This window comes from Gobius niger, assembly GCF_951799975.1.
Source record: "Gobius niger genome assembly, chromosome: 8".
Lineage (NCBI taxonomy): Eukaryota > Metazoa > Chordata > Actinopteri > Gobiiformes > Gobiidae > Gobius > Gobius niger.
This window is the reverse complement of record NC_136859.1, coordinates 3,467,748-3,495,286: the sequence shown is the minus strand read 5'-3', so window position 1 is coordinate 3,495,286 and position 27,539 is coordinate 3,467,748. Positions and strand designations below refer to the sequence as shown.

Genomic DNA, 27,539 nt, shown 5'->3' with positions numbered 1-27,539 from the left:
GACGGATACATAAATATCATGATCTGCTGTTTTTTTATTCCAAGTACATTATAGTTTTAAAACTCATCATTACCGTCTGTGAGCAGCAGAGTGTAAAGAAAACATGCCAGAATAAAAGAAACCAAGTAAGCGCTGCTAAAGCAAAGTAAAAGATAATTTAGTGCAGGAAACTTTCACTGATGTTAAATGTATTGTGTTCATTTGCTCTATTTATCCTTGTAAAATATTATGAATGCATTTAAACTAGTAACATAATCCATTTACTGATGACGATTTAGAGCAACTTTACAATAATGAATCCAGGATAAAGAATTTGTCACTTTAGATCCAAACATGGATCACTTTACAACTAGGCTTTATGTAAAAGATAATTGAAGGTTCAGACACTTTTTCACTCTGAACCCACAACAAAGAAGTGACTGTTTTCAGACACAGAGCAGACGATGCCTTTCATTTATGAGGCTAAAATGTGAAATATAAATCAGGGAGTCAAACTCGTCCTCAGAGCCACAGCAGCTCACTCAGAAGGGACACAGGGAGCTAAGTTTAATTACATAATGTCTGAAATAGAATAGGAGCGGTCACATGACTGGTGGAACAGGTCTGACCGGTAAGAGAGGGAAAGGATTTAGAGACGACGCTGACGAAGTAAGTTTGTTTTTATGATTCCAATGTTTAAAACTGTCACATCATTTCATCTAATTGTGTCTAAAAGAAATCATGGTTTATTCAAGATCCAGAACTGGAGCAGTTTGGGTTCAGGCCTGGATTGATCTCAGATTGTTGCAGATAATTTTGTACAGAAGTGAAGTCCTGGTTAAGGACTGGATTTACACCTGGTTTATCTCAGACCAAGTGTAGACCTGGATTAGTTTCCTGTTTTTGACCTGAGGGCTGTTTCATAATCCTGACTCAGAAGGTTTTACTTTACAGGAATTATAAAATAAAGGGAAATGCAGATGAGTGTAGTTGATGCAGGTGACCAGCAGAGGAAGGCACAGACCACATCCATTTTCCCAAACGGCTGTTCAGACTCAGTGGGGCACAAGCACCAGGGGAACCTTCGAATATTAAATACCAAAGTTGGAGGTCTCCAGCGCATGACGGTGGTGTCTTTCTGCTGTTGAGCCATGTTTTCCAAATTAGGATTAAAATGATCAACTGTTCACACCACTGTATATTCTGTTTGGACTCTTTTTCTGATTCTCAGCACAAACAACATGGACCCACGTGGACCTGGCCCTGGGTCTAAACCCAGACCTAAACCTGCTCCCAGCTCTGTGTCTCTGAAAAGTGACCACTCTAAGGGCAATTCTCCTAACTTTAAAGAGTTTCCTCCTGAAGAACAGAGGTAAAACACACTGATGAAACAGTGACCAAATATTGTATGTCATTGGAAGATGTGTCAGCTGCCCCTCAATCAAACAATAAACAAGTCGTGCTACCTCACCCTGATTATATAACTCCTGAAGATTATAAATCAATAAATTTTAAATAATCATCATAAGTTACATATCACAACTAAAAGCTACAGGCAATAAGGTCATATTTCAACCATGTAGGGAAGAATTTAGACATCATAACACCAGAATCTCACGGTTTGTCTTTGAAAATCCAATAAAAGCTGCACTGCGGTCGCCCACTGCTTCGATGGGTCAAATGCAGAGAATACATTTCCCTATAAAGACAATAAAGCACGCCTTAGCCTTGACCCAATTCACACAATTTTAGTTCAGTATGTAAAGAGTTCTAAGCTGTGGGCTCAACATCAACAAACAAATATGAAACTTAAATCCTACATTGTAAAAAACAATGATCTTTTGATTCCCAGCACTTACAACATGGATCTGCGTGGACCTGGCCCCGGGTCTAAATCAAGACCTAAACCTGCTCCCAGCTCTGTGTCTCTGAAAAGTGACCACTCTAAAGACTGGCCTCCTGACTTTAGAGAACCTCCTCCTGAAGACCAGAGGTAAGACATGTTCTCAGGACATGGTTCCACTCATCCTGTTTGACCTTGTTCAGACCTGGTTTAGTCCTGGTTCAGTGTCACATTAATCCAGCTTTTTGATGCACGGTTCCCACACGTGAAGAGGATGGGGTCACTTCTGAAGCTACTGACTAGATTCTACTCAAACAAGAAGTCGAAGTTTGATCCTTATTTTATTAGTTGATGAGCTGTCAGGTAAAAAACCTTCAAGTGAAACACAGAAAAGGAAAATCACTCATTAAATTGAGCACACATTCAGAACAAACAATCAGGCCAATTATTTCTAAATTATAGCAATTCAGTACATACATTTGAGTACATTTCTAGATACACAAATAAACGGTACCAAATGCTACTTTTATTAATTTATTTAACTCTTAGAAACTAAACTTAGAATTTGCAATGCAGTTTTTTAACCACTAGAGCCCTCTCATAGACCAGGTTTTAAGATTTTAACAATGAATTGCTTTTACAATAAGTGTCAAAGTTTACAATATTTTAGATGCATTTAAACCCACTTAAACCCATGAATTCCTGCAACAACCAGTTGCTTTTAGAATTAGGCTAGAGCATTTTAAACATGCCATTTTTAACCAGACAGAAACTCCCAAATTAATGTCAGGTGAGCAAATAAGCAATAATAGAAAACCAGGCACGTAAGATACAAACAAATATCACCATGTGCACTATTAGATGGTATGTCCTTAATCGCGGATTTTTTCAGTGTACTTGCACTGCCATGGTGTCCTGCCAGCCAAAGGTGCATAGCAACCAGGAAGTAGTCCGTACCATTTGAAGCGTCCGAGCGCGCGCTGGTGATTGATAATTGGTTCCGCCTGGTCTCCGAGGGGACAGGCGGGGAGACCGGCAGATCGTCGAAACATTCAGTCAGATCTGGTTTAGTCCTGGTGTGAACTGTAGATGGTGAGTCCTCAGGAGGTCTGTGGAGGAGCTTCTTGTGAGTCTAAATGAGTCCAAAGGCGGCTACAGTGGTCTCTGCTCAGAGCTGTGGAAGTCTCTAATGTTTCTGTTTGTTGGTTCTCAGGGAGCCAGGCCCAAAGGAGCAGCTGGGCGCCATATTCACGGTGAGTAGCCCACGACTGCAGCATGTGTGGGGTTCTCTGTGGGGCTCCTCAGGTCCTCTCTTTGACTGAAACTCTTTAAATCTGATTCTATTCCAGCGTCTGGAGGAGGACATCCTGACGTTTGTCAAAGAGCAACTGCAGAGGCTCCGCAGGCTCCTGGTCTCAGAGTACCCAGAGAGTAGCTCAGAGAGTGAGGAGGAGCAGAGCAGCAGAGAGGCTGTGCTGAACATCACCCTGGACTTCCTGAGGAGGATGAAGCAGGAGCAGCTGGCCGAGCGTCTGAGCTCCAGTAAGAACTCTGTCTACAGTCCATCAGAGGAGCAGCTCACACCTGGATCTGACCTGTTTCACTTCATAATGAACAAAGTCATTTCAGCTCAAACTTTGGTCACAGAGGATTATTAGTTCTGATCCACAGCTCATGGCACTGAGAAGTATCACATTTTAACAGAGTTAGTCTTTTACTAATGGTCAGCCCCTTTGAGGAACACCAATGCCATCAAAGTTAATCTACTACTAATGTGTAATGTTTTTGTTTGGTTATTAAAAAACATTTAAATTTACATGCAGTCTGAAAAAGGGACGGAAGAAGCCAACGCTTATATACAATACCAACCCTCCACACAGCACCACTCACCACAAACATGAAAGACAGACAGACAGAAAGGAACTTACTCTGATTCTGCCCCCTCTTACCTCTAGAAACACGTAGTAAACAAAGGAAACAAAGAACAATGCCCAAAAGGAGCAGCTACCCTCATTTACAGCTCACATCGTGGTACTCAATATTACGTGATATTTTATTCATATTGAAGGCAATGCAAGTTTATTTGTAGAACACAATTCCTATACAAGGCAATTCAAAGTGTTTGTTGAGCTTGTACACTGCGTTCCAAATTATTATGCAAATTGTATTTTTGTGTCAAAAAGGTAAAAAAATATATATATTAATGAAACTCATGGATGGTGTCGTGTCTCGGGGCTCTTTGAATCACTGACATTAATCTCAGAGACCTGGGATAATTAGTTGTCAGGTTAAGCCCAGTTAAGGGAAAAACTACTGAAAAAAGGTGACTTCCACTTTATTAAGCAGATCATCATTTTCAAGCAATATGTGAAAGAAAAAGGGTCTTTCTGCTGATTAAAAGCGTGAAATAGTTGAATGCCTTGGTCTAGGTATGAAAACCGTTGATATTTCATGAAAGATTAAGCGTAATCATCATACTGATGATTTGTGGATGATTCAGAGCACACTCCGGTTTGTGCAGATAAAGGCACAATATGGACGGTTTCTGCCAGACAAACACATCAGATTAAGAGAACAGATGCTACAAAGCAGCAGACAGGTATTTGAAGCTACTGGTGCCTCTGGAGTCTTCCGAACATCAAGGTGTAGGACCCTCCAGAGGCTGCAGTTGTGCAAAAAACTTCTATCTGGGCCTCACCTAAATTGTTAATTGAAGCTGATGAACAGAAACAGCTGTAACGGGCTCAGAAATACATGAAGACTCATTTTCAAACAGTCTTGTTCACTGATGAGGCCGTGTAACCCTGGATGGTCAAATCAATGGAGTAGTGGATGGTTGGTGAATGGCCACAATGTCCCAACAAGGCTGTGATGTCAGTAAGTAGGGAGCGGAGTCATGTTTTGGACCAGAAACAAGAGGAGAGAGCTGGTCGACCCCTTTAGGCCCTTTTAGGCTCCCTGAAGGTGTGAAAATGACCTTTGAAAAATATGTGGAATTTCTGACTGACCACTGTCTTCTATGCTACAAAAAGAAGAGCCGTGCTTTCCCGAACAAGATCCTCTTCATCATGACAACGCACCATGTCCTGCTGTAAAGAAAACCTCTGCGTCACTGGCTGCTATGGGCATAAAAGGAGAGAAACTCATGATGTGGACCCCCTCCTCCCCTGACCTCAACCCTATTGAGAACCTTTGGAGTCTCAACAAAAAAAACTATGAGGGTGGGAGGCAGTTTTTATCCAAACAGCAACTCTGGGAGGCTATTCTGACATCCTGCAAACAAATCCAAGCAGAAACTCTCCAAAAACTCACAAGTTTAATGGATTTAAGAATTTTGAAGCTGCTATCACACAAGGGCTCCTGTGGTAAAAAATAACTTTACCTGTTCATATTTTTTTGATTGAAATAGCTTTTGATTTCAGTAAATATGAGCTCCTAATGCTACAAATTCAACAAATGACCATTTTCAGTTAATTACAAGCTTTAAAATGTATTGAAACGATGAGTTGCAGAATAATTTGGAACAGTAGATTTTGAGGTTTTTACTACATTCATTTTTGAAAAAAATACTGTTATAACTGGGAGATTTTTTCAACCACATTTAAATGATCCTATACCAGTTAAAGACTTGAGAATTATGCTGACTCTCATTTGAGTTGACAATTTAGAAAATCTGTCATTTGCATAATAATTTGGAACGCAGTGAATACTTTATTGTCCCCGTAGGGAAATTTGTCCTCTGCATTTAACCCATCCTTCAAAGCCACTGAGGCGACCCGTAAGGAGCAGTGGTCGACGGCAGTGCTGCGCCCGGGGACCCATCTCCATGATGTGGAGCCAAGCTGGTGGTCAGAATCACCTGGCTGGAGGATTCACCTATTGCACATGTCTTTAGCGGTAATGGAAACCGGAGTACCCGGAGGAAACCTACGCAGACACGGGGAGAACACGCAAACTCCACACAGAAAGGCCCCTTCTCGGGACCTTCTAGTTGTGAAGCTGTGAAGCGGAGGCGCTAACCCCTGCACTACCGTGCCACCCTTCACAGTTTATAGAATTAAGAAAACAGATAAACAAATTCTCAAGTTCTCAGGGCCCGAGATGGTTCATATGGCTGTATACATGAACTCAGACCGATTGAACCAATGATTAGTGAAAATATGTTCTTCCATATCAACATGATTGACTTAAAGTTAAGTGTGTGTGAGAGTTCACTCTTGTCTGTCTTTATTCAGGGAGTCCTGTTGGAGTTTGCAGAGATAAACTGAAGAGTCATCTGCGGCAGAGGTTCAGCTTTGTGTTTGAGGGTGTGACTAAAGCAGGACACTCCGCCCCCCTGCACCAGATCTACACAGAGCTCTACATCACAGAGGGAGGGGCCTCAGAGGTCAACCAGGAACATGAGGTCAGACACATCGAGACGGCGTCCAAGAAACCAGCACCTACAGAGACCAGCATCACATGTGAAGACCTGTTTAAAGGCCCCGCCCACAGACAGCAGCCAATCAGAGCAGAGCTGACAGAGGAGGGACCAATGAGTACAGTGCTTAAAGAAGAGAGACCAATCAGGACGGTGCTGACGAAGGGTGTGGCCGGCGTGGGGAAAACAGTGCTGACTCAGAAGTTGAGTCTGGACTGGGCTGAAGGCAGAGCCCACCAGGATGTCCAGCTGCTGTTCCCCTTCACTTTCAGAGAACTCAATGTGCTCAGAGACACAGAGTACAGCCTGCTGGAGCTGCTGCACCACTTCTTCAGTCAAACCAAAGGTCTCTGCAGCTTTCAGCAGCTCCAGGTGCTCTTCATCTTTGACGGACTGGACGAGTGCAGAATTCCTCTGGACTTCAGCCGGACCCGGGTCCTGACGGAGCCCACAGAGAGCGCCTCAGTGGAGGAGCTGCTGGTGAACCTCATCAGGGGGAGCCTGCTTCCCTCCGCTCGCCTCTGGATAACCACACGCCCCACGGCGGCCAATCAGATCCCTGCTGAGTGTGTCTCCATGGTGACAGAGGTGCGAGGGTTCAGCGACCCACAGAAGGAGCAGTACTTCAGGCAGAGGTTCAGAGACGAGCAGCAGGCCACAGCCATCATCTCCCACATCAAGAGCATCCACAGCCTGTACATCATGTGCCACATCCCAGTCTTCTGCTGGATTCTCTCCACAGTCCTGCTCTATCTGATGGAGACCAGAGAGAGAGGAGAGCTGCCCCACACCCTCACCCAGATGTACATCCACCTCCTGGTGGTCCAGGCCAAAGTCAAGAACATCAAGTATCATGAGGGATCTGGGACAGACCTTCACTGGACTCCAGAGACCTGGGAGATGGTGCGGTCTCTGGGAAAACTGGCCTTTGAGCAGCTGCAGAAAGGAAACCTGATCTTCTACGAGAGTGACCTGAGCGAGTGTGGGCTGGACGCTGCAGCCGCCTCAGTGTACTCCGGAGTCTTCACTCAGGTCTTTAGAGAGGAGCCAGGCCTGTACCAGGACAAGGTCTACTGCTTCATCCATCTGACTGTGCAGGAGTTTCTGGCTGCTCTTCACGTCCATGAGACCTTCTTCAGCTCTGGGGAGAACCTGCTGTCCTCACCACACTCCTCTGAGAGCCCTGAGGCCTTCTACCGCTGTGCTGTGGACCAGGCCTTACAGAGTCCAAACGGACACCTGGACCTGTTCCTGCGCTTCCTCCTGGGGCTGTCTCTGCCGACCAATCAGAGCCTGCTTCCAGGTCAGCTGACTCACAAAGGAAGTGACTCGCCCAATCAGAAGACAGTAAAGTACATCAAAGAGAAGCTGAATGAAGAAGGTCTGTCTGCAGAGAGGAGCCTGAACCTGCTCCAATGTCTGAACGAACTGAATGACCGCAATCTGATGGAGCGGATACAGTTTTACATGAGAGGAGGAGATCTCTCCTGGTTAACTTCTCCTGCCCTGTGGTCTGCTCTGTCCTTCCTCTTACTGTCCTCAGACATGGAGGAGTTTGACCTCAGGAAATACTGTTCCTCAGAGACAGCTCTCCAGAAGCTGCTGCTGGTCGTCAAAGCCTCCACCAAAGCCATGTGAGTCCAGACTGTATTTAAACACTTGTGTCTTGGCTCTCGTCTCTAATCGTCCTCTCTGTCCTCAGTCTGAGCGGCTGTGGCCTGTCTCCTCTCAGCTGTGCTCCTCTGGCCTCAGTCCTCAGCTCATCCAGTCTGACTCACCTGGATCTCAGTAACAACGACCTCCAGGACTCAGGAGTGGAGCTGCTGTGTTCTGGACTGAAGAGCGCCCCCTGCAGACTGCACACCCTCAGGTGAGACGCTCCCATGATGCACTCTGTCTCTGTGTCCACATTAGAGGCTAATGCTGTGTGTCTTTAGTCTGTCTGGATGTCTGGTCTCAGAGAGCGGCGGGGCTTCTCTGGCCTCAGCTCTGAGCTCCGCCCCCTCCCACCTGAGACAGTTAGACCTGAGCTACAACCATCTAGGACCCTCCACCGAGCTCCTGACCGCTCTACGGGCCCCTCAGGGGCCCATGCACACTCTCAGGTGAGCCCCCTCTGGGCTCTCTCAGGGTCTTGGTCCATGGTTGGTCCAGGTCTGGTCTGGTCTACAGTAAACTGGACTTGTGTGTTTCAGGCTGGATCCTGCTGGAGAACAGTGGATGGTCCCAGGTCTGAGGAAGTGTGAGTTTCATCAATTTCATGGAAACAACTTTTTTTTTTTTTTTTATGTTAGATCTTCCCAATTTGTTCATGCTTGTTTGTTCAGTTTGTTATTCCAGCTCAAAAAACAACAACAACAACAACAACAGGAAAACTCCTCAGACTCACAGGAGCAGGAAGTGATGTCATGAGTTGTGTTTGTTTCCTCAGATTCCTGTGAGTTTTCTCTGGATCCAAACACAGCTCAGGGGAACCTCCTTCTGTCTGAGGACAAACGGACTGTGACCTTCGTGAGCGAGGAGCAGCAGTATCCAGATCATGAGGACAGGTTCATTGACCAGCCTCAGGTTCTGAGCTCCACTGGCCTGAGGGGGCGCTGTTACTGGGAGGTGCAGTGGAGGAGGTGGAGGTTTGATATAGCAGTGAGTTACAGAGGAATCAGACGGAGAGGAGACAGAGAGGAGAGTGAGTTTGGAAACAATGATCAGTCTTGGAGTCTGAGGATCAGAGGTGGAGATTACTCTGTCTGTCACAACAAGAGAGAAACACCCCTCTTCTCCTCTCGCTCTCTCTCATGTGTCGTGGGCGTGTTCCTGGACTCTGAGGCTGGAGCTCTGTCCTTCTATGAGGTCCGCTCTGGTGGAGAACTGTCCCACATTTACACCTTCACCTCCTCTTTCACTGAGCCTCTGTTTCCTGGGTTTGGGGTGTGCGAGGAAGGTGATTCCGTGTCTGTGATCTGAGGAGAGCGCCCCCTGGTGGGCCTCGGTGACCAAACTTTTCTATGACACACACATTTGATTGACAGATGTAATGATCAATCACAGCTGGCTCCTCCTGTAATCACTGATTCAGTGTTGGAAATAAAACACCTCTTCATGAAATCATAATCATAACTTTGAGGCTCTGACAGATACAGGTGGAGCTGCCACCCTGTTACTGTGAGGTCGACGTTTCACATCTCAGTCTCATTTGCACTTAGTCAGACACTTCACCTACACTGGCAGCAGTAGCTCAGTTTAGGCAAGACACACCAGAGGGTTAGTGGTTTAAAGTACTGTTTTGTATTTAAATGAAAACTAACACTCAAATCCACCTTTTTTTAATATGTCCAATATCCTGATCATAATTTTGGCAATTCAGTGCAAATACGTAAACAGATTAACTTTCTGCCTAAAAACGTGAGTGCCTCTTCAGGCGAAATGTCTGTACTGCATTTGATTTTTGAATTTGGCGCCACTGTTGGAGTAGGCATAAAATCTTCTCTCAGTGGAGAAATCTGATGTCACTTGCCCTGCAGCACAAACACTCCAATGAAACACTGCCACTCCCTAGCCCCGCCTCCAGCAGTGTGGAGGAAGAGGACTGTTTACGTGACGTCATACATTTTTCTGACCAGCAGCGAGACTGAATAAGGCCAGGTTTTAAAAGTGTTGCACCATTTATTCTAAGCAGTAACCAGCGCTGAATAATCGTGCAATAAGCCTATCATAATAAAAATAAAATAACGGTCATTTTAGCAGACTCGAGTGATGCATTTTCAGTGTTTTCTGAGAGGATTCTGAAAGGTTTATGAAGTCACTTAATATGAATAATGCTATTGTCACACTTTTTGGTTTTCTAAATGTATTACAGATTCATCTGACTAAATTTGCATTATCATGAACTTACATGAGGTGTTCTCCAGCAACACACTTCCCCCTTTTTGTTTGTGTGAATGTCAGCGTGCTTTTATTCCCTTTATTTAACTGGGTGAAACTGATACAGAGAAACGACACACAAACATGGAACAAATGAGTGGATCGACAGAAGCCCGAGAGAAACATGAAAAGTTGACGGAGAAGCAACTCATGAGAAAACATCTAAACAAGCGTCAATGATCTGAACTATGACCCCAAACCAGGGACCTGACCCCACTCCTCCAGGACCAGGACCTGTCTCTGCTTCCTCTACCGCTATGGAAGCCAACAGACGGCAGTTCAGGTTTTATCAGTGTGTGGCTTCACAGCAGCCAGCAGCAGATTCTACACAAACATGATACGTTTTATTATGTGCTGTCTTAAGGTGAGACGTTGTGGGTGAACAGGGAAAAACATGAAAATAAATCAATTTAGTTTTAACTTTTGCGGCACGTTACTGACATAATTGTTCTGTCATTATAAGCTGTTTATATGAAAATGAGGTTTGTAAAAATGTCGAACATTTATGGTGATAAAATCGGAATTATGCTAAGAGCCATGCTGAAATTTATGTTTGATTGTTGAATATATTACCTACAAAGACTTTTCAGAGAGGAGTTGTTGCATAAAAATCTGCCAAAAAAATCTAATTTTACCTTGTTGTTTTGGGTTCCAAGCTCAGCATATCAGGTTTGGAATTAGATTGTGAGAAATACTTCTAAAAAAAACAAACAAAACTCAAAGTTATTGCCTTTAAATGCTACCTCAATAAGCATTTTGAGAAACATTTACAATATCCCATATAAACCTCTAAGAAACTTCACGTTGTTAAAATTATTCAACTTACTGGTTTCCAGGTAAATGTTAAAGGAGCCACCTCACCAAAAAATGATACTAATGAGCAAATATTACAGAAGGAGGTGAGTTTAGAGTTCAGACATAAAAGAAAAAAACATATTCACCTTATTCTGGAGCCTCGCGTGGGCGCCGCCATTAATGCCCCCCCCCCTTTTTCTCCTATCAGTTAACATGGGACTGGAGAAGTCCACATAAAATCAGTCACTACGCAAAAACAAAGCAGTTTTTCGGCCGCGCAGAGAAATGGTGCCGTGTTGGTGCAAATGAACATTGGCCATTTTACACAAATCAATCAACTAAACATCAAATTTGAGATATTATATATATTATATATATATTTTCCTTCGTTCTCTGTTTAAATGAACGGGCTTCGCGCTCGACCGGAAGTGTCAGGACAACGGAAGTGCCGAGACAAAGCAAAAAGTGGCAAAAGTGGGCGGGGCAGAATAAGGTGAATATTACAGATGCATAAGCTTTATTTTGCCCGGGGCCAGAGCAGTCACATGACTACAGGTGGAACAAGTCTCAACGGTGAGTGAGGCAAAGGTGAGTGAGGCAAAGGATTAAGAGACGACGCTGGTGCAGTGAGTTTTTCTGATGATTCCTCTTTCTACATTTATATTATTTCATGCGATTCTGTCCAAATTACATCTTGGTTTAGTCCTAGTTGGTGCAGTCCTGGTGTAGTTTCAACTGATCATTTAGTTCAGTCTTAATGTTGTCCGTTTTTTGTACTGGTTTAGTTCTGACTTTCAGACTTCTGTGTCTAGTGTTAGAGCTGTTTTATTTCTGGTTCATTGCCTATTTTAGACCTGGTTTAGAATGGGATTTCCACTGGTTGTATTCTCAGAATGCTCAGTTCCACTTACTCAAGTACAAGTATCTGAGTAACTTTATGAAGAAATTGTACTTGTTAGAGTAGTTTTATCAAACAGTACTTTTTACCTCTACTTGAGTGAAATTATATTGAAGTATGTGTACTCGGACTTGAGTAAAAATAATTGTTACTTTTTCCACTGTGGGTTAATATGTAAATATGTATATATAAATAAATGTATCTATTTATTTATTTATTTGATTGGGGGAGTGCATGTTAATGAACAAACATGAAACACATACATGCATGTAAACCTGCCGGGTTGTAGCCAAAGGCAAATTTACATCCGTACTCCCATGGGCTAAGGTCACACAGAGGTCACAAGACATTGCAGAATAAAATGTACCTCAAAGTACATCATTAGCAATGAACAATCAAAAGCCCTAAAATAGTCAAATTAGACTTACAAATTCATTCACCATCACAAACACTCATCCATGTTCACTTATCTTACATAATGTACACATTACAGATTAAAGAAATGTGCAATATGATACAACATACCCACAAATGTGACCCATTACGGAAATGGAGGACACAACGCGGTTTAGGGGCATTTTGAGTTGGGCATAAATTCAGAAATCAAGCTTTCCAATGATAACACATGAAAATCTGATAATATTTGGAGAACCTGTGAACAGTTGAAGCTAGAATATCTCTAAGCAGAGAAAAAGGCTTCTAAAGTTTTGGGCCCCGCAGCAACTCTCTGATGTGGGGAGTGACAATAGGGCTCATTTACATCTCATTTAGATAAGCCATACTCATGTAAAGCACAGGGGGGAGAAAAGGCAAATAGCAAGAAAAATGTGCCATCAAAGAAAAAAAAAAAAAGGTTTGCAAACAGGTAATCAGTAATAAATCCAGGTAATAAATCCATTTCCCATAGAGCCTACCTCTAAAGCAACTAGCAACACAATGACAACTAGCAATACAATGACAACTAGCAACATTATCCCAACACACACACATTTGACCAGACGGAAAGAAGAACACACACACGGCCATTAGTGCCATGGACAATGACTACGTTATATTATCCGTAACCTGCACACACAGCTTACAACCAAAAACAAAACACAAACAGATCTAACCCACTGAACACATCACGTTAGCTTACCACGTTAGCTTACCACGTTAGCTTACTGCTCAACAATGGCCTCATGAAAAATCAAACAGACACATGGCACAGCGGCCACCAGTGGAAAAAAAAACTAACTTTCACTCACCCGTCTGAAGTAACCTTTGTGTGCTTTCTGCTCAGCAAACTCGTTCACTATTGTGGTAAAATCCATGTTCGTTGCTCAGTTATTTTCATTGAAGAGTTATGCAAATCCACGCTACATCCTTCTGTCTTAAAACACGCTCTGAAGGAGCTGCTTGGGAAACGTAGTAGTCAGCAGGGGGCGCTGTGCATGCTTGCAGCCAGGGCATCATCAGTCGCACTGGAAAAGTTAGCCTGGAAAAGTTCACTGGTTTCACACAGAAAAACGAACCTCTGCAGGAGTATTCGGCAGATATTCAGAGCGGGAGCAACAGTGGCCAACCTCCGTCAGACACACGGGGAAGCGTTGCATAATAATGAAGCCACACACACAATGACACGCCCCCACGGCATGCTCTTTCTCCAACAAAACAAGACTTTTTCAGCCTGAGAATTAACACATTTCAGCTAAAAGATTGTGCATAAAAGCGAAAATCCCCAATTTTCAAAAAATACTCTTCTTTGTTGATTTGCGAGACAGTGAGTAATTTGAGCATTCTCTCAGTGTTAGAGGAAGACTTTTCCACAGGTTCCCACCTCAAACAGACAGGAGCGTCTGACTGAAGGTGGTGCCTGTGGGGTACTATCAAGTCTACTCTGGTGGAGGCTCGTGTGGTCCTCTGTAAATTATCTTTACATTTGATGAAGTCCTTTAGGAGCAAGCGAGTGTCAAACCATGTATATCAGACAGACCATTTTCTTTACAATCATATTGTGTTTTTGTATTTTCATGCCATTTAGAATTTCATGAATTCCACATCAGATCATATTTATCTTACAGGAAGTGCAAATTAAAGGAAAGAGTAATAGTGTAATTGAGGCACCAGTGTTTCTCAAACAGTGGCACGGGCCTCTCAGTGGAACACAGTAAAGCAATCACAAAGTGACAGTGACTTATATATTTCTATGTACTATATACTTCTATGTTATAAACAGTTGAGGTAGAAAACAGAGCTTGTCAACAGTAGACATTACTGCACATTTAGTTCAAATGGACTCTTCTTCTGATTCCCAGCAGCTACAACATGGACCCACCTGGGCCTGGACTGGCCCCCGGGTCTAAACACAGACCTAAACCTGGCCCCAGCTCTGAGTCTCTGAAAAGTGACCGGTCCAAAAGTTTGCCTCCTGAGTCCTTTGTGGCATCCTCAGTAGCCCTTGAGACTTTTTGTAAAATTGTAACCATTCGATTTCTTGCATCATAATGTTAACAATAGATTAATTTGTGTTCTTGTGACTCATCATTTGTTTAAAAAGCACACATTTGTCAAATAATATGCTTAATAATCAATAACTAAACAGTTTAACTTTAAGTCTTTGGGATATTATTTCTAACTGGTAGCCCTTGAACAACTTAATCCTCTTGAAGTAGCCCTCGACCCCTGGTCTACACTCTCAATTTACTGTGTGTTTGACTCTAAACAAACAGTAAATTGTCCAGGAAAAGACCTAAAAAAATATCCATGACACGCTGCTCCTGCTGTGACTGGTCCAAAAGTGAAGCTACTGTCAGTGCATGAATCAGCTGATTTCTCTTTCCTTTTTGACTGGACTGTTACATGGGACCAAATTGTTTAAAGTAAATTGCATTGATGATAGAAGTTAATTCCTTACTTAATAAAGTGTCTCAAAGATTTTCAACCAATAACAAAGTCTTGTAGTCTATTAAACATAACCTGTTTTCTCCTCTGTTTCATATATGAGAGCTGTACTCACCTCCCGGCAAACTCTGACCGGTCGTTATCACCGCAAGGTTTCCCCAGACAGAGCCAGCCAGGTCTGAAGGTCTGTAGAGCCTTTTCTGTGGTCCTGTGGTCTGGCTTTGCTACAGCGCCCCCTGGCGGAAATATAAAGCACATAATCACATAAAAAGGTAAAAGCGTTCAGCTCAACACATTTTAAAAGCCAGAGAAAATCTCATCTAGAGGTATTTGAAGCAGTCGAGCGACTCCAGATCAAATGTACCTGTTTCTGATCAGCGGTGAAAGTCTGGTGAGCCGCTCCACAGTCACACAGCGCTGAGGTCCTGAGGAAGCTGTGGAATACAAATATTTGTGTAGAATTAGAAAAAAATAGACTGGCAAAGCAGGGAAAAAAAAATCCCAAGGCAGTGTAGATTTGTCCATGGTACTTTAAAGAAGTATTTTTTGTCTCTCGCTCCCCTTGCACTTTTTATTTTATACTTACAAGTACCAGCAGTATTTAGGTCAAGATTTCTGCCAATTATTTAGAAAATGATCACAGCTCAGATGTTTAGCAAAATGACAATGTGTTCTGTTCAAAACAAAGCAAAAGACTGTCAAATCCTGTCATTTTATTGCAAAACATAATTTAATTTCGTATTCAACATCAACTTCTGTGCACATTCAAGAATCATGTCCAAGGTTTCAACAGCAACCTTGGACTTTGTAGAATGATCATCTCTATTATATCATAATGCATAAAAAGTAGTTGATTCAAGACGAAAGAAATACTGCCAAAAGAGCAGCAATAACAAAGCAAAAAAGGCACAAAAGAGTGATTAGAAGGCAACAAAAAACAACAAAAATGTGACAAAAATGCGGCGTCAATGCAACAAAAAAAGTTAGAATCACTTTGGTAGGTCTTAGCTTTCAAATAAAACATTACACTGTTGCTCTCCAGGCGAGAAGCTTTTAGATTTGGGTAAAGCCGAAGTGAAGAAAATGCGCTTGGTTAAGGTGGGGGTTAAGAGGGTAAAAAAACACACCCAGTAACTTTCATTGTGCAAAGTTTAGTTTTAGTGTTAATTTTTCTCATTTACTTTTGAACTGAGAGACCCAGAGTGTGGCGCCCTCTGCTGGAGCTCAGAGCCTCTACATCTCAGTCACAGAGCGGACAGAGGAGAGAGAGAGAGCGGGTATTATACCAGAGTTAAAAATTAACCTTTGCAGGAAGTGAAAACATCAGGGCAACGTGTCGCAGTGAGTTTTTCTTATAATAATGTTAAATAATGAGAGAGTGGTTTAGTCTTTGCTTGTTCTTTGGCTCAGCGCTGGTTCAGTCCTGGTTTAGACCTGGTTTAGTCCAGGCTGAACATGGTTTATTCTTGGTTCAGTCCTGGTTTTAGCCATGTGAACAGTTTGAGTCCAGTTTTGCAGCTCTGTGAGGACACTCCTGATGTTATATTGGTCTAAACAAAAACTACTGGATTTGTTGGATCTGTTTCTAACGCCCTGTTTGTTCTGTTCAAATGAACTCTTCTTCTGATTCTCAGCAGCTACACCATGGACCCACCTGGACCTGGCCCTGGGTCTAAACACAGACCTAAACCTGCTCCCAACTTTGTGTCTCTGAAAAGTGACGGGTCCAGAAGTTTGCCGCCTGAGTTTGGAGATACTCCTCCTGAGGACCAGAGGTAAGACCTGCTTCATCTTAATAGGTCTTGTCACTTATGAAATACAATAATGTGTCCGAATGCGGAAACCCCCATATAGTGACCTACACAGTGTACACAATGCACTATGTGGAGGTAATAGCAGTTGTATGAATGTCCAGAGGAAAAAAGCAGTGCACTCATAACTACCCACAGTGCATCTAGATTCTACATAAGTAGAGAGCATGGATGATTACAGAAAGGTCAATATAAACTAGAGTTGGAAATCCCGAACCCAACGGGACCCGACGGGTTCGGGTCGGGTCGGGCGAGATGTCACACATGACAGTCGGGTTTTTATATATATTTTTTTATTAATGTCATTATTATTTCTGATAAAAATCAGCTTACACTATTGGATACTCAATATGATTATACTTATTCCTGCGGTGCTGGGAGGGAGGTGGTGCGGGGGGCGGACGCACCTAGTGATTATTGTCACGTTTAAGCAGCGTGGCACCTTTGATACTGGCGCCACACAGAGAACATCGCTCTTCACTCTTTATCTCAGGACAGTGTTTAACTTAGATAGATAGATAGATAGATAGATAGATAGATAGATAGATAGATAGATAGATAGATAGATAGATAGATAGATAGATAGATAGATAGATAGATAGATAGATAGATAGATAGATAGATAGATAGATAGATAGATAGATAGATAGATAGATAGATAGATAGATAGATAGATAGATAGATAGATAGATAGATAGATAGATAGATGTCTAATAATTATTATTATTTACATCGGGTTTGTCTCGGCTCGGGCCAACAATTCAAGTTAATTGTTCGGGCTCGGGTCGGGTCGGGCTTGATTTTTTGGGCCCGTTTCCAGCTCTAATATAAACCACAATGCATTGCGAGACTCGGCAGGTCTGATCAGTACCGTGAAGGCTTACGCTCTCACTTATCTAAAAATTATTAATCAGTTGAATGTTATTTAAAATTGAAGACGTTGGACATGGACCAAAGACAACATGTCTTCAGTTTGCATTAGAATCAGAATAGTTTTTATTCCTATTGTTTGAGAACATAACAAACACGGAATTTAGATAAAAAATAAGCTATAAAACTTTAAACTATAAGTCTATAGGGGCATGCATACAGAATATTAAAATTAAGTTAAATATGGTAAGAGAGTGTAGAGTTTGTGTACTGTGAGGGGCAACTCCAACAGACTGTCCAGCTCTACTGGACTATAAACTTAATTTCAGTCAAATTGAGTTTAAACTAACTTCTCAACAGTCGACATGACAGTATGTTCTGTTCAAACTCTCTTCCTGATTCTCAGCACCCACAACATGGAACCACATGGCCCTGGCCCTGAGTGTAAACACAGACCTAAACCTGGACCCAACCCTGCTCCCATCTCTGTGTATCTGAAAAGTGACCGCTCCAAAAGCTTACCTCCCGAGTTTAGAGAGCTTCCTCCTGAAGACCAGAGGTAAGACTTGGTTTGCTCCAGAGCTTTGGGACGTGTTCTCAGGACATCACAAGTGTCCTCTAAGAATAATCATGTCAGAACTGGTTTAAAACTTGCTCAGAGTCAGTCCTGGTTAACTCCTGGTGTGTGCTATAGATAAATGATGGGTGGTGGTGGTCAGAGGGGCCGATGGTGCAGACTGGTTGCCTCGCTTCCGTCAGTCTACCCCGGGGCAGCTGTGGCTACAATAGAAGCTTACCACCAGCCGTTCGAAATAGAATGCGCAGTCAAAAATGTTTCAGTCACTCTGGCAGCTGTGAGTTTCCGCAAGTTGCTCAAAAGCAGCATCTCGACACAGCTCGTTTCTTTCTTTCTGCAAAAGGGAATATGCCTGCTGTACATATATTATCCAAACATGTGTCTTAACTATTAACACATAAAGACATATTTTAATCTCCGAAGAATTCACAAAGTTATTCTAGTGACGTACCATTCAAACACTGCAGCTTTGCACACTGTCTCGCTCTGCCTGTCACTCACCCAACTCTATCACTCATTCAGCGCCTCACCTCAAACACGCAGGTCTTGTGAAATCTGGTTGGAACACGTTTTGAGTTGGATTGTTCCTGAATTGTTTTGCTTGTTAATGCCATGGATCAACAACAGTCTAAATAATTTCTATGGGCTGATGATATTGTACAGCAGAACAAAAAATCACTGTATTTCAACTGCTAGCGCTGGCACTCCAGTCTATACTGTCACAGTCCATCGACCTCCTTGTTGCTCTCATTGTATTAAAGTGTTGTACTTTTTTGAGCGGTTCTTCTTCCAAACTCCACTCATGCTTGAATCCTTTATCTTTCACGGCAATCACAAACAAATGTGCGTACGTGAAGCACTGGTTTCTGACTGACTGACTCAAGTACAGACTTGTCCATAATGTAAAATTGCTTTTGATGAAGCCATGAAGGTGAAGCATGTTTTAATTGTTATCAATAATTATTTCTACAGCACTTTTCATACATTATAAAGGACATACATTGTGCTCGGGCCCTGAGAACTTCAGGGAGGGGCCTCCTGGTGGTTCCCAGAGTCAATAATAAACACAGTGAGGCTGCATTTCAGTTTCATGCAGCTACAAAGAAAACAGTTCTATTTGCCCATGCATATGACTGAAAGTATTTTATCTGCACTCTTGCCTTTTACTTAAATTGATTAATTTTATTTTGATGTTTTTATTGATTTAATCTGTTTTCTTGTAATCTTCTTTTCAACTGTGAAGCACTTTGAATTGCCTTGTGTATGAATTGTGCTCTACAAATAAACTTGCCTTGCCTTGCAACAGACCATCAACCCTTCACTGTCCTGTAGTTAATATATTGAAATTTCATAGAGGCTGTACTAAAAATTAAAGTAAAGTAGACACCAAAAGTAAAAATAAGTATTAAAAAACAAAAATAAGTGAGGAAGATAAATAAAAACATGTGTCAGCTGTAAAAAAGTTTGAGAACCACCACTGTAGATGGTGAGTCCTCAGGAGGTCTGTGGAGGAGCTTCTTGTGAGTCTAAATGAGTCCAAAGGCGGCTGCAGTGGTCTCTGCTCAGTCTCTAATGTTTCTGTTTGTTGGTTCACAGGGAGCCAGGCCCAAAGGAGCAGCTGGAGACCATATTCACGGTGAGTAGCCACGACTGCAGCATGTGTGGGGTTCTCTGTGGGGCTCCTCAGGTCCTCTCTTTGACTGAAACTATTTAAATCTGATTCTAATCCAGCGTCTGGAGGAGGACATCCTGACGTTTGTCAAAGAGCAGCTGCAGAGGATCCACAGGCTCCTGGTCTCAGAGTACCCAGAGAGTAGCTCAGAGAGTGAGGAGGAGCAGAGCAGCAGAGAGGCTGTGCTGAACATCACCCTGGACTTCCTGAGGAGGATGAAGCAGGAGCAGCTGGCTGAGCGTCTGAGATACAGTAAGAACTCTGTCTACAGTCCATCAGAGGAGCAGCTCAAACCTGGATCTGACCTGTTTCACGTAATTTTTTACCTATTTAACCAGGAATGTCCCACTGGGATTAAGAATCTCTTTTTCAGGGGAGTCCTGGCCCCAGAGGGAAACCATTGTACATATTTTTAGTGGTAAAAGAAACTGGAGGACGTGGAGGAAACCTATGCAGACACGAGAAAAACATGCAAACTCCACAAGGAAAGGCCCCTTCCAGGTGAGCCCAGGACCTTCTAGCTATGAAGTAGAGTGCTAACCGCTGTGCCACCGTGCCGCCCGAATAATGAACAGAGTACTTTCAGCGCAGTCTTTGGTCACTCTCCACATGATGTTTTAGTCAGAGAGGAATATGATAGAAAACCTGGGCTCTGGGGCTTTAGTTCTGACCCAAAGCTCATGCCAGAAAGAAATATCAGTTAAACAGAGTCATTCTTTTACTGATGGTCCACTTGGATGAGGAACACTATTCTGCCTTCTAGTGTTTTGTGAATGTCTTATCACAAGTAGTGAAAATATGTTCTTCAACATGAATAACTATTTGGTGTTTGTGTCCAGTGAAGAGTTCATTGTTGTCTCTGTCTTTATTCAGGGAGTTCTGTTGGAGTTTGCAGAGATAAACTGAAGAGTCATCTACAAAAGAGGTTCAGCTGTGTGTTTGAGGGCGTGGCTAAAGCAGGAAACTCCACCCCCCTGCACCAGATCTACACAGAGCTCTACATCACAGAGGGAGGGGCCTCAGAGGTCAACCAGGAACATGAGGTCAGATACATCGAGTCGGCGTCCAGGAAACCAGCCGCTACAGAGACCAGCATCACATGTGAAGACCTGTTTAAAGGCCCCGCCCACAGACAGCAGCCAATCAGAGCAAAGGATCAACCAATCAGGACGGTGGTGACAAAGGGCGTGGCCGGCGTGGGGAAAACAGTGCTGACTCAGAAGTTGAGTCTGGACTGGGCTGAAGGCAGAGCCCACCAGGACGTCCAGCTGCTGTTCCCCTTCACTTTCAGAGAGCTCAATGTGCTCAGAGACACAGAGTACAGCCTGGTGGAGCTGCTGCACCACTTCTTCAGTCAAACCAAAGGTCTCTGCAGCTTTCAGCAGCTCCAGGTGCTCTTCATCTTTGACGGTCTGGACGAGTGCAGACTTCCTCTGGACTTCAGCCGGACCCGGGTCCTGGCGGAGCCCACAGAGAGCGCCTCAGTGGAGGAGCTGCTGGTGAACCTCATCAGGGGGAGCCTGCTTCCCTCTGCTCGCCTTTGGATAACCACACGCCCCGCGGCGGCCAATCAGATCCCTGCTGAGTGCGTCTCCATGGTGACAGAGGTGCGAGGGTTCAGCGACCCACAGAAGGAGCAGTACTTCAGGAAGAGGTTCAGAGACGAGCAGCAGGCCACAGACATCATCTCCCACATCAAGAGCATCCACAGCCTGTACATCATGTGCCACATCCCAGTCTTCTGCTGGATCCTCTCCACAGTCCTGTTCCATCTGATGGAGACCAGAGAGAGAGGAGAGCTGCCCCGCACACTCACCCAGATGTACATCCACCTCCTGGTGGTCCAGGCCAAAGTCAAGAACATCAAGTATCATGAGGGATCTGGGACAGACCTTCACTGGACTCCAGAGACCTGGGAGATGGTGCGGTCTCTGGGAAAACTGGCCTTTGAGCAGCTGCAGAAAGGAAACCTGATCTTCTACGAGAGTGACCTGAGCGAGTGTGGGCTGGACGCTGCAGCCGCCTCAGTGTACTCCGGAGTCTTCACACAGGTCTTTAGAGAGGAGCCAGGCCTGTACCAGGACAAGGTCTACTGCTTCATCCATCTGACTGTGCAGGAGTTTCTGGCTGCTCTTCACGTCCATGAGACCTTCTTCAGCTCTGGGGAGAACCTGCTGTCCACACCACACTCCCCTGAGAGCCCTGACCACAGGGAGAACCTGCTGTCAACACCACACTCCTCTGAGAGCCCTGACCTCGAGGAGAACCTGCTGTCTTCATCATACTCCTCTGAGAGCCCTGACCCCGAGGAGAACCTGCTGTCCTCACCACACTCCTCTGAGAGCCCTTACTCCGAGAACCTGCTGTCCTCACCATACTCCTTTGAGAGCCCTGACTCCGAGGAGAACCTGCTGTCCTCACCACACTCCTCTGAGAGCCCTTACTCCGAGAACCTGCTGTCCTCACCATACTCCTCTGAGAGCCCTGACCCCGAGGAGAACCTGCTGTCCACACCACACTCCTCTGAGAGCCCTTACTCCGAGAACCTGCTGTCCTCACCATACTCCTCTGAGAGCCCTGACCCCGAGGAGAACCTGCTGTCCTCACCACACTCCTCTAAGAGCCCTGAGGCTTTCTACCGCTCTGCTGTGGACCGGGCCTTACAGAGTCCAAACGGACACCTGGACCTGTTCCTGCGCTTCCTCCTGGGGCTGTCTCTGCCGACCAATCAGAGCCTGCTGCCAGGTCAGCTGACTCACACAGGAAGTGACTCGACCAATCACGAGACAGTAAAGTACATCAAACAGAAGCTGAATGAAGAGGGTCTGTCTGCAGAGAGGAGCCTGAACCTGCTCCACTGTCTGAACGAACTGAACGACCACAGTCTGATGAAGATGATACAGGTGATCGTGAGAGAAGGACGTCTCTCCTCGTTACATTCTCCTGCTCTGTGGTCTGCTCTGTCCTTCCTCTTACTGTCCTCAGACTCAGACCTGGAGGAGTTTGATCTCAGGAAATACTGTTTCTCAGAGACAGTTCTGCTGAAGCTGCTGCCGGTCATCAAAGCCTCCACCAAAGCCATGTGAGTCCAGACTGTATTTAAACACTTGTGTCTTGGCTCTCGTCTCTAATCGTCCTCTCTGTCCTCAGTCTGAGCGGCTGTGGCCTGTCTCCTCTCAGCTGTGCTCCTCTGGCCTCAGTCCTCAGCTCCTCCAGTCTGACTCACCTGGATCTCAGTAACAACGACCTCCAGGACTCAGGAGTGGAGCTGCTGTGTTCTGGACTGAAGAGCGCCCCCTGCAGACTGCATACCCTCAGGTGAGACGCTCCCATGATGCACTCTGTCTCTGTGTCCACATTAGAGGCTAATGCTGTGTGTCTTTAGTCTGTCTGGATGTCTGGTCTCAGAGAGGGGCGGGGCTTCCCTGGCCTCAGCTCTGAGCTCCGCCCCCTCCCACCTGAGAGAATTAGACCTGAGCTACAACCATCCAGGAACCTCCGCCGAGCTCCTGACCGCTCTACGGGCCCCTCAGGGGCCCCTGCACTCTCTCAGGTGAGTCCCCCCTGGACTCTCTCAGGGTCTTGTCTCTGGTCCATGGTTGGTCCAGGTCTGGTCTGGTCTACAGTAAACTAGACTTGTGTGTTTCAGGCTGGATCCTGCTGGAGAACAGTGGATGGTCCCAGGTCTGAGAAAATGTGAGTCTGTGTTTTATTTATTTCATGAAAACAACTTCAGCTTTTTAATGTTAGATCTTTCTACTTCCCACTTGCTCGTACTTATTACAGTCTTTCATACAAAGAAAAACAAACATGACAAAACTCTTCAGACTCACAGGAACAGGAAGTGATGTCATGAGTTGTGTTTGTTTCCTCAGATTCCTGTGAGTTTTCTCTGGATCCAAACACAGCTCAGGGGAACCTCCTTCTGTCTGAGGACAAACGGACTGTGACCAGAGTGAACGAGGAGCAGCAGTATCCAGATCATGAGGACAGGTTCATGGACCAGCCTCAGGTCCTGAGCTCCACTGGCCTGAGAGGGCGCTGTTACTGGGAGGTGAAGTGGAGGGGGGAGTGGAGAGTTGATATAGCAGTGAGTTACAGAGGAATCAGACGGAAAGGAGACAGAGATGAGAGTAGGTTTGGAGACAATGATCAGTCCTGGAGTCTAAGGATCAGTGGTGGAGGTTACTCAGTCTGTCACAACAAGAGAAATACACCCTTCTCCTCCCCCTTCCCCTTCTCTGGCTCTCGCTCAGCTGCAGTGGGCGTGTTCCTGGACTCTGAGGCTGGAGCTCTGTCCTTCTATGAGGTCCGCTCTGGTGGAAAACTGTTCCACATTTACACCTTCACCTCCTCCTTCACTGAGCCTCTGTTTCCTGGGTTTGGGCTGTTCGGGGAGAATGACTCTGTGTCTGTGGTAGATCTGAGGAGAGTGCTCCCTGGTGGACCTCTGTGACTGAACTCTTTGATGACACACATTTGATTGACAGCTGTAAGGACCAATCACAGCTGGCTCCGTCTGTAATCTTTGATTCACGGTTGAAATTAAACACGTCTTTATTAAATCATAACTTGTGTGTTTGAGGCTCTGACAGATACAGGTGGAGCCATCGCCCTGTTACCGTGAGGTCGACGGTTCGAAACCTAGTCTCACTAGCACTTACTCTGTCAATGAGCAAGACACATTAACCACACTGGTTGTAGCTCAGTTGAGACACGACACACCAGAGGGTTTGTGGTTTAAAGTATTATACAAAAACTATTAACTATGAATTTCTGATTTTTTCTTTTTTTGACTGTGAGGACTCGATCAAAGCTCCCAGTGAAAATCTGTGAACTTCTGTGTTTTCTTTTCAGTCAAAAATCCTCAAATCAAAAAAATTCACAACAAGTCTCATACATCTGCTAAAAGGTCCATGAAGCCACTCAATATGAATAATATTATTGTGACACTGAGGAATCCAGGAGTGAAGGAGGGCTACCACTTTTCTCCTTTGAAGATGGAGATGTTCTTCAAGGATGATGCCAACAATGATCCGCAGTGGTCAGAGGAGCAGATTCTCACGTCCAATTAAAAAAAAAACCAAGAGATCGACCTGGCTGATGTGATTGACAACGATTCCTGGAGGCTGTGACCGTCCGGAGACAGAGGCCAGCAAAAAGACAAGCAGGTTTATCGGGATCTCAAGGAGGTCACACCGGAAGCAATGCAGTTGATTTGCACAGGTTTGAATATTTTTGGCAGTTCTTCTACTTGTGTACTTGCCTATGGGCTCCACTATTGCATATCTCTCTGAAGCGGCAACTCCCTGCCCTGAGAAACGAAAAAGAACTGACCGCTTCAATCATCCCTTGGGGTCCACACACCCCTTTATCCTCTAAACCAACATGGCGGCGCGACCGACGTTTGCGGCGGCCTCCACGAACACCGACCTTTTAGTGCAAAAGTTAGCGCTAGATTCTTTGCCCTGGCCACGGCCAAGGTTTGTTTACCGCCGTGACTTTACGATGACCATTCGAGAGTGCAGCAATCAGACACCGGATCGGTGTCTACTACATCAGTGGGCCAAACACGGACTGCTACGCCGTGACAGCATCAAGCACTTACCTGTATCAGCTGGAGCTTATGCTGGGAGAAGAGACATCGCCGACGGTGTGACAGAATGCGTTCGGGCATTAAGGCAAGGCTGAGAGCAAAACCAAACAAGCCAGCCATCCCGTCCATCCCGTCGGCAAATGTTCGCTCCCTGGACAACAAGATGGATGAAATGCGGCTCTGGAGATCGCTGCAGCGTGAAGTAAAAGAGTGCTCAGTCTACATCTTCACCGAGACTTGGTTGTCAGACAAAATACCGGCCTCTGGAGTAGAACTAGCTAGCCTGGCTAACGCCAGACTAAAATCACAAGTGATATTTAGTCTGGGGACCACCAATTCATTTTCTCGTAGGAGAGGTGTGGTTTACGATCGTCCATAGCCGTTTATTGGGCGCTATGAATGTCTACCAATCGTATCATCATATGAGATGACGTATGACGAACCCACTGTAAACTTTCGAGCTAAACTATTTAGAACACGTCCTAAAGCTTGATCGAAAAATAGCGTCGCGTCTGCTGCTGTCATGTCTGATCCGTAAATAAACTTTTTTTTTTTTTTAATCCGTCCCTCCTCGTTCTGTGATTGGTTCCCAAATCCATGCGAAAATTTCAGCCATGGTCCCCAGGCTGCTGTGCAGTTCGAAATGATTCGAGCGCACACAGCAGTCTGGTTAGCCAGGTTAAGATTTTTTTTTTGTTACAGTCCTTTTTGACTGGACTGTTACATGAGACCAAATTGTTTAATGTAAACTGCATTGATGATAGAAGTTAATTCCTTAATAAATTAAGAGTCTCAAAAATTTAAAGTGTTGCCAGCCCATTTTCTACGCAAAGTATTTAAGCACTTTCTTTTTATTGTTGTTGGGAAATGGTTCACTGTAAATAACAGTATTTATTCATCTCTTTTGCTAATGTTGAACACTGCCTTTTTATTATTAATTGAAACCGGAAGCGCATTCATCACGTGACCTTGCTAAAGCTAGTTTAAAAGAGCTAGGCCCACAGCCTCAGAGCGGAAGCTGTGGCGCAGTAGTGGGCCGTGGCCTAAGCTGTTTTACACCTGTGAGACGTGTAAGTGTCATTTTATCTGTTTGTACAACCATTTTAACTTAATCCTTATTGTTTGTTCAAAGGGGACCTATGTTTACCTTTTTTTTGTAATGTTTGAGCTCAAAATAAACTTTGAAAAGACATCTGATTGTCCCTGGTCATTCCGAGGGGGCAACAAAAGCCAATAACAAAGTCTTGTAGTCAGTCTGTTTCCTCCTTTCTTTCATATATGAGAGCTGTACTCACCGCCTGGCGAACTCTGACCGGTCGTTATCACCGCTAGGTTTCCCCAGACAGAGCTAGCCAGGTCTGAAGGTCTGGGCTGTAGGACCTTCTCTCTGTGGTCCTCCGCTCTAGCTTTGCTTTAGCGCCCCCTGGAGGAAATATGGACAAGGTGAATTCACCTGGAGGTAGCTTCTTTACAGGTTGAGAACAAGTTGTACTGCATTAGAATTAGTACCAACAGTAGTTTAATAATAGTTTTCAGAATTTATTTAATTTTATTTGCTTAAAATTCGATATATTTTCACCTTTTACCCATTAGCTGGATTATAGCCAATTTTGAACAGTGTGGCTAACGCTAAACTTTAAATACAGGCAATTTGGCTACGTGCACAATATGGCGGCCACTAACTTCCGGTCACGGGGTGTAAGGGAGGGAACTTCCTGTTTCTTCCCGTCCTGCCAATCAACCTGGATTGTTGTCATCGGAGTAAACTAGCTAGCCAGCGAAAATGAGTTTGTTCGGAGTTCAAAAGCAGAGAACGTCCTTTCAGTGGGTTGGAGGATCGTCTTTACATTGTTGTGTCCCTAAATGTACATGTTCGTCGCGGTATAACTCTAGTTTGAGTTTCCACTGCTTTCCTGCTGATGTTGCAGTGCGTCAGCTATGGCTAGCTCGAATCCGGAGAGCTAGCTTTACTCCGAGCAGGGACACGAGAGTTTGCAGCCGGCATTTTTTACCACGAGATATCATTGTTACAGCATGGGGTAAGAGGCTGTTGAAAAAGGGGACTGTTCCTGTTCTGTTTGAGTGGAACAATTACTCACTCCCTGAGCCAAGACTCGGAGTGTGGGAGCGGAAGCCACGGCCGGAGGAGAGCGCTGCGGCTGCAGCAGACCTTACTGAGGACTTATCAGGGTCGGAGATGGAGGTTGTGGCTCCTGACCACGATTACTGTGTGTCGGCGGCAACTGGAGTAATGGCTAACGAGTTACTGCGAGA

The 27,539-nt window shown here is 44.6% G+C and overlaps 1 protein-coding gene across 1 annotated transcript in view; it reads left to right on the top strand.

Annotated features, from left to right (window-relative positions):
- LOC306966797 (uncharacterized protein) overlaps positions 1 to 24,125 on the top strand; it is a gene marked incomplete at its 3' end in the record, with an annotated part of 53,498 nt that extends 29,373 nt beyond the window's left edge. The window contains 20 exon segments of the mRNA XM_079561613.1: positions 1,211 to 1,351; positions 1,832 to 1,972; positions 3,036 to 3,075; positions 3,172 to 3,265; positions 6,058 to 6,129; positions 7,786 to 7,876; positions 7,945 to 8,112; positions 8,180 to 8,347; positions 8,438 to 8,484; positions 8,674 to 9,193; positions 16,374 to 16,514; positions 17,827 to 17,979; positions 19,594 to 19,658; positions 20,543 to 21,893; positions 22,293 to 22,751; positions 22,820 to 22,988; positions 22,992 to 23,033; positions 23,035 to 23,222; positions 23,319 to 23,365; positions 23,545 to 24,125. Of these exon segments, the coding sequence (XP_079417739.1) occupies positions 1,211 to 1,351; positions 1,832 to 1,972; positions 3,036 to 3,075; positions 3,172 to 3,265; positions 6,058 to 6,129; positions 7,786 to 7,876; positions 7,945 to 8,112; positions 8,180 to 8,347; positions 8,438 to 8,484; positions 8,674 to 9,193; positions 16,374 to 16,514; positions 17,827 to 17,979; positions 19,594 to 19,658; positions 20,543 to 21,893; positions 22,293 to 22,751; positions 22,820 to 22,988; positions 22,992 to 23,033; positions 23,035 to 23,222; positions 23,319 to 23,365; positions 23,545 to 24,125 (4,678 nt within the window).
- Between the last annotated feature and the right edge of the window lie 3,414 nt (positions 24,126 to 27,539).